Below are 7,193 nucleotides of genomic sequence, written 5' to 3'. Positions count from 1 at the left end.
TGAGGTTGAGTATCACTGGCTTAGCGCCTTTATCCAAGGCGCTTCACATAGACACACACACACATGGTGGCGGAAACCATGCAAGGCAACAACCAGCACATCAGGAGCAATTTGGGGTTCAGTGTCTTGCTCAAGGACACTTCAACACTGACTCTGGAGTTCGGGTTCGAACTAGCAACCTTGCGGTTACCATCCAGCCACTCTACCCCTGAGCCACCGCCGCCCCAACTGATTCTACGTAACCATATACTGTGCGACAAATCAAAAGAAAACAAGACATGTTCTGGAGTAATTCTATTTCTTTATTTATCATCTTCATGTCAAGATTATCATTTCACGTGAAAGTTGACGTCTCATGAACAAAAAGATGTGTTTAAAAGAGGACGAGAAAACAATATGTGGCTCACAAAATAAAGGCATTCTCTTTGATAATATTCTTTACAATGACATCTTACAAAAGGACAATGAAAGGAACGGTCAATACGGCATACACAGAGTATGGTAAATCAAAACTCATCGCTAGACGTCTGACCTTAACCCCTAACCGTAACAATGAAAGAACAGACTGTATATATATATATATATACACACATTTTAAACCTCCTGAGATTCTTAATGGGGACAGAGTCACTGCAAGGCCGGCACCACCAGTACGGATTTTTGTCTGTATTTAAATGCACATAAAGTGACATAAATGTGTGGTGTGTGTGTGTGTGTGTGATTCCATTGGGAGTAGAGAAAAGGTTTATTTTTTCTCGTTTAGTTAGCATTACCAAGTGTGATGTTCTTCTGATGCAAATAATAATTGCCACCAGTGGGTGAAGCCAGACAGAGAACATCGTGGGCATGTGCACATGCTTCGTAGTAGCGCAGGGCCTGGAGTGAATTCCCGACGCCAGCCTGTAACCATAGAAATGAGCCTCAAACTGCAAAGCAACAAAAGATCGTAACTAGGGATACATCGATGAATCGGCCGCATATTTGCCGTTATCGGTGAATATCGGTATCGACAATAAGACCGATATTTATCTGTTGTTGACGTGCATACATTTTGCGTTGGCTATGTTGGTGTGTTGGTTATCTGCAGCCAGCCATACCAAGCTGTACATTCTGAACAATTTATTCCTTGTGTTGAAGATGTATTTGTTTCCCTAGCACAAAAGGGGGGAAATAAAATGTAACAGAACTTTGAATTCACCAATTTGACACCAATGTCTCCGTTCATCTGTGATTCTGACAATCGGATATAAACAAGACAAAACAGGGAGCAGAGATCCTATTTAGGTGCATTATTGTGAAAGCAGACACGGTGTTGGATTAGCGTATATAGTATATTTATATATATCTCGTTCACAACGACATAACGGCTACAGGCGATGGCACGGGCACTCTTTTTCTTCAACGATCCAAAAACTTTGGTGATGTGAAAAAAGCTGAAACACTTCGTTGTAATATTGCTCTCTGACTAAAGTAAAATCTTATGCTCTACGATATTCACTGACGACACGCATTCCAATGCTGACGAGAACTTGGCGAGCGAAGATATTTAGACGGACACGATAGAACGGCAGAGAGAGAGAGAGAGATAGAGAAGGGCTGTTCAAAGCAGTCCTCTTTTGTGGATTCCTATGGTACAGAGTACAGAGAGTAAATTTTGCTTTATGGCTGGTACTAACCACCCCCATTAACTTCTTACACAAAAACAAACTGGAAAGTAACAAAGTACAGAGGGAGTGCATCGGAGAAAAAAAAGAAAATAAAGCTCTCCTAATCATTGCTTTTCCTCCAGTGTGCCCTCTTTTCTCAACGGCCTTACTTAAAGAAAAGTGTCTCAGATCAATTGTCACTTCTTTGTGAGTTGTTGTTTTCTTTCCCCTTTCCAGATTCAAGATTTGAGTTTTTCTTTTTTTTCTTTCCTTTTTTGGACAAAGACAAACATGTTTCCATCTGTTCGACCAATGGATGCATTAAAAAACCACTCCTGTTTCTTTGCCAAAGCCCAAAGTCCCAGTTGACATATCACTCAAGCAGCCGCCCATAATCTGTCCTTTTATTAACTGCCAAACCAAAAGAGAGGGGGAAGAAGGGGAAAAAAAAGAAAAGAAAAATAAATTGCGGAACACAATTCGGAATCTGTTATCCCGATTCAGCCCCACAAATGGTTTCCTTCTGCTGCTGATCTCGATTCAGTTTGATGGGGGGGGTTTACCCTCTAATCCCAGACTTTGCATGGCGGCGTGTTCCGGTCCCTGAACTATCCCTTTAGTGTCCGTTGGTCTCAGCTGTGGAGGCGGCGGGGGTGGAGGGGGTTGAGGAACGGGACGCCACCGTCGCCTTAGTCTCCCCACCGCCGCCGGGGCTGGAGACGGAGGAAGGCACGCCGTCCGAGACCTTATTATTGGCCCCTGCCGGGCCGCCAACCGGGGAGACCCTGGCTGCGGCTGCGGCTGCTGCTGCCCTGGCTGCCGTTATGGCCGACACGGGTTTGGGCTGCGTCTGGAGGCCCGGGCTGCAGATGAGGTGGTGTCTCTCCCAGTCTTTGTGCTGGCAGAAGGAGCCGCAGTAGCGCGCCGCGTTGCAGCCACTGCACGTCTCGCTGGCCTTGCGCCCGCAGTTCCAGCAGCACTGCAGAGGGGAGAGGAGAGGATATTGGGAACAGTGTTGATTTTGTTAAGACTAACCTTTTTTCACTGACGGAAACTAAATGGAAACTAAATAAAAACTAAGCTATGATGACTAAAATTAAGACTAAATAAAAACTAGACTAAAATGTTAGGAAGGGACTAGTGGACAACTGGACAAGAGATCCAGTATAAGTCATTGTACAATTAGTTGCATGCTGAAAATAGCCGATCTACAAGCTCACAACGCGCTGCGACGCGTTGTGAGCTTGTAGATCGGCTATTTTCAGTGTAAAAACGGCGGTATCGAGGCACACCAAAATACATTTTGTTCGACTTAATCAACTGTAGATTTAGTCACCTAAAATCTTATGATATTTAGTCGACTAAAACTAGACTAACACTAAAACATTCCAGGTGACTAAAATGTGACTAAAACTAAATGAAAACTATTCAAAACTATTCAAATTTTGCTGCCAAAAACAACACTGTATGGTAAGGTGGGGGATGTGTCACTCCCAGTTTGCTACTGCAATGGGAGGTACAGTAATCATTCAATGGATGATTATAGATTTTGCCCTATATCTTGTGCCACCACTTACCCCTTATCCCTAAACTTATTTGCCATTTTTTACTATTTTAAAATAGTAAAAATAGCCGATCTACAAGCTAACAACCTGTCGATGTAGATTGGCCAGTTGAACTATTTTTAAATGTAAAAAATGGCAAATAAGTTTAGGGATAAGGGGTGAGGGGTGGCGCAAGATGGAGCCCAGAGTGTCTAACTAGCTTGGTGTCTGTTCACCACAGGTGTATATCGTTGGGCAGAAAATTACATATTTAAACTATTTTTGTTGCTTTTTTTTGTAAAGTAATGTCGTACTTTGTCGTACGATAGTGTCACGCACATTTACGAGCCGATCTACAAGCTTAACGTGTCGCCATTCTGAACTTGTAATCTGCTTTTTTATGTGTCATTCTTGTTTTTTTCCATTTCATGAAAAGTATAAGGTTTCAGACATACTGCCTGACAATTACGATGTTGACTCCACATCATTTCATCAGGAGCCGTTTTGAATAAAAGCCTTACAAAAATGTAAATGTAGGATGCCGAGTGTTCTTTTACAGTAAGTGTATTGCATCATCTCCAGGATCCTCACCTCGCTGGAGTCCTCCTGTTCGTTGATGACCATGATGGCGTCCTCCTGGGCTTTCCTCTTGGCGTCGGCCAGGGTCTTCTCCATCTTGGCCCTCTCAGAGGCGATCATCTCGAAGGCCTTCTGCTCCGCCTCCGCCACGGCCTTCTGGACCTCGTCCATGGCCTGGCGCTTCACCTCGTTCACCGCTTCTTCTGCCGGGGTCAGAGAGGGAACGGGTTAGAGAGACTTCCTGAATAGCAACGGTTACGATCGTAAATATATGAGAAGAAATCACCTAACTCCAAAATCTTATATTTGGAAAACAAAGCAATAGTGCCTCATCAAAGTTGGTGTTGTGACTTTATTATATTGTCAATTACTTCCATGAGAGGGGGAGAGGTGGTGGAGTTATCTGCTTTAGCAGACAGATTGAGGGTCCAATGGAGTTAAGGGGTTTTGTCCGAAGCACTTTTTACTACTTTTCGTTGGTTAACCAACACGTCAAGGGTGTTCAATAGCACTGATTTAGGCCAAAAAATGGAGTTAGGTGGTTTCGATACATCACTTACAGCACCTTAAATATATTAAAAAAACTAAATTATTGTTTATATTGTGTACGAACCAGCTTTCCTCCAGATCTCGTCTGGCACGTATGCCGAGCCTGGCCGTGGAGTGAAGTCTCGGGGGACCTGTGGATCTGTGGGAAGACAGAGGAGGGAGGGAGGGAAGGAGGGGTCCATTAGCACCTGCTACAGCTCAGCTCCTACTAGATCTGTAGTCAACACTAAAGAGTACTGACTGTCCGTCTGGCCATGTTTCATATGTGTTAACACATTGCACTGCGTTTTTCGGATTACTAGCAGCGGTTTTCCGGGAAAAAAGTGTGCAGTCTCCAACAGATTCTACAGTTTTCTGAAAGACCCTGTGTTTGTCAGTGGTGCAACAGAGCTACATTTAAAGATAATGGTTAATGTGGTTTAAACGCTAAGGTGACACAGATGCGTTCCCGGTCTTAATCGGTGAAAAGAGACAAAGTAAGACCGAGATATACAGTGAGGTGTCAGGCAGACTTGCGCTTTTAACATGTTTATCTATGCTAACAAAGCTATGTCATTGTCTATGTGGTTAAGCCCCGCTTAACCACTCAAGCCGTATGAACTTCGTCGTACGATCTATCCACCTTCACTCTACACAAAAACTGCCTCCTATATGAATGTACACCGCTTTACCGACCGACCACCACCACCCTCCTCCTCCTCCTTCAGCCCAGGGATAGCCATAGCCAGGCTGGCCTGTAAGCTCCATCTAAGCCCAGGCAAGTCGAAAGCGCAGGCCTCCCATCTGAGGGGACCAGATGGCCGCTCTGGACAAAAATGGCCAGCTTTTTTGGGTCTCGGAGCCCTGCAGGGCGGCTATAGGACGGCCTTCTGTGAGGCCGGTCTGGCCGCGGGACGTTCCTGGCACCTGGTCTGTAGCTCTGGCACCGGCGTGGGGGCGAGCAGAACAGCCAGGGCTGGCACTCTTAACCCGTCTGGACCCGACGACGCATGTGTGTCGCCTTACAGCGAGCTTTGGCCACTTTAAACATTATTTTTAAACTGTAGCTGTTGAAAAATAGCAGATCTACAAGGCCTGTTGACCTTGTAGATCTGCTATTTTATTTATTTATTTTATCATGAAAATGTGTGCAAATCTTTGACTCTAACATTTTTAACGTTTTTAACTCATATCTTTGCTTCTGGCGGGGTCCCTGAAACAACATATTTTGAGATGGGGGTCTGTGGCCAAATACAGATAATTCTGGGGGTCCTTGAAATAGTTTGAGAAGCACTGACATTATAGAAACATAGGGTTTTCCAGAAAACCGTCGTGACTTTAGAAGACATTTGTAGAATCTGGTGCTCAGGTCTCAATGGTTTAAGAGAACACTGAGCCTGTTCCACACAGCCAGACCGAGGGAACTGGCTAACTGCTGAGAAGAAGCCTGCGAATGCCCCGTGTGACCAGTGGTGAAGAAAAAAACATACTCACATTTATTTTTTTACTTATTTAACCCATTCTAGGCGGGAACCCCTGTTGGTGTTTTAAGCATTATGTCATACTTTAGTTATTGAAAAATAGCAGATCTACAAGCTCATAGCGTGGCACTCAGTGCTGCGCTATGAGCTTGTAGGTCTGCTATTTTTGAAAAATCGTGAAAATGAGGCGCAAATTTCGAATATATATTATTTCAGAGCGTTTTTTCTTTGCATCTCTCCAGATGCGGTCCCTGGAACTACATATTTTCAGATGGGGGGTCAGCGGCCAATTTCATATCATTCTGGGGATCCTTGACATGGAATATTGAGAACCACTAACATAGAAACATGTCAGAATATTGAGAACCACTGACATAGAAACATGTCAGAATATACAAGCTCATGTATATTCTATGATGGAGGTGTAATCCTCGCTGTGACCACTAGAGGACGCCAAGGTGTAAAAGAAACAGACGCAAGGCAACGTTTGTCTGTTTTGGGCTTTTTTCAGGAGAAAGTATTAGCAATTCCTTCTACTTTTGCGAGGTATAAATGGTATAAATGGTCATCTGTGGAATTGACGACACTTATATGCCGCTGTCGGTTGCGTTTTACAGCAGACTTGAGACTGTGATGAACAATTCATTTTCCTGCTGTGGCACATACTGTAACTTTCTCCAGTGACACGATACATCTTTAAAAGCTCTGGCCTTCTCTCATGAAAACATTATTGTACTCCAAGGGTAAAAAAGAAGACAAAAAAGTCAGTCATCTACCAAAAGACTCAACTGGGACACATAATATGTTTTTAGCAGACAACCAACACAGCAGTGGTGTAAAGTGACTACGTATGTTTACTTAAGTACTGTACAATTTTGAGGTAATTGTAACTTACTTGAGTATTTCAAATTTCCAGTACATCTCAGAGGCAAACATTGTACTTTTACTCCGCTAGTCTACATTTATGTGACAACCTCAGTAACTAGTAACATTTTATTTAATTATTATTAAAAATACATTCAGCAATACTTCAGCCCTAAATACATTTTGGCTATTTTCAAATGATTTTCATACATTTAGAAAACTTGAAACGGGACATTCTGCATAGTGAGTGTATACTTTCTACTTTCGGTATGTTTAAGTGCATTTTGATGCAGATACTTTTATTCTTTCACTCGACTCAAGTACATTTTGAATGCCTGCTGTTAAAACGTACTGTAAGTTGTAAATTGTAAAAGTGCTCACCGGAGTCCTGCTGGGAGTGAGGACTGCTGTGCGTCTTGGAGAACGGCGCCGCCAGGGAGGCGGAGCCTCCCGCCTTGCCACGCGGGTCCACGCCCCCGGCGTCCTGCTCGCTGGAGCGCCGCCGCCAGTAGTTGAGCTCCTCGCGGTCCGACTCCTGGCAGCGCCGCAGC

General features: G+C 43.9%; 1 protein-coding gene across 1 annotated transcript in view; it reads right to left on the bottom strand.

Annotated features, from left to right (window-relative positions):
- Window positions 1–281: 281 nt before the first annotated feature.
- cbfa2t2 (CBFA2/RUNX1 partner transcriptional co-repressor 2) overlaps window positions 282–7,193 on the bottom strand; it is a 40,937-nt gene continuing 34,025 nt past the window's right edge. Inside the window, exons 8-11 of the mRNA XM_080784436.1 lie at window positions 7,024–7,193; window positions 4,383–4,457; window positions 3,782–3,972; window positions 282–2,625 (exon numbers count right to left, since the gene is read on the bottom strand). The exon at window positions 7,024–7,193 is cut by the window's right edge and continues 53 nt beyond it. Coding sequence (XP_080640562.1) covers window positions 2,263–2,625; window positions 3,782–3,972; window positions 4,383–4,457; window positions 7,024–7,193 — 799 coding nt within the window. The 3' untranslated portion in view covers window positions 282–2,262. The remainder of the gene's footprint in view (window positions 2,626–3,781; window positions 3,973–4,382; window positions 4,458–7,023) is intronic.

The sequence above is a fragment of the Protomyctophum bolini genome (assembly GCF_963924005.1).
Source record: "Protomyctophum bolini genome assembly, chromosome: 2".
NCBI classification, from domain to species: Eukaryota; Metazoa; Chordata; class Actinopteri; order Myctophiformes; family Myctophidae; genus Protomyctophum; species Protomyctophum bolini.
The sequence above is the reverse complement of the archived record's forward strand: the minus strand, read 5'-3'. Positions and strand labels throughout refer to the sequence as shown.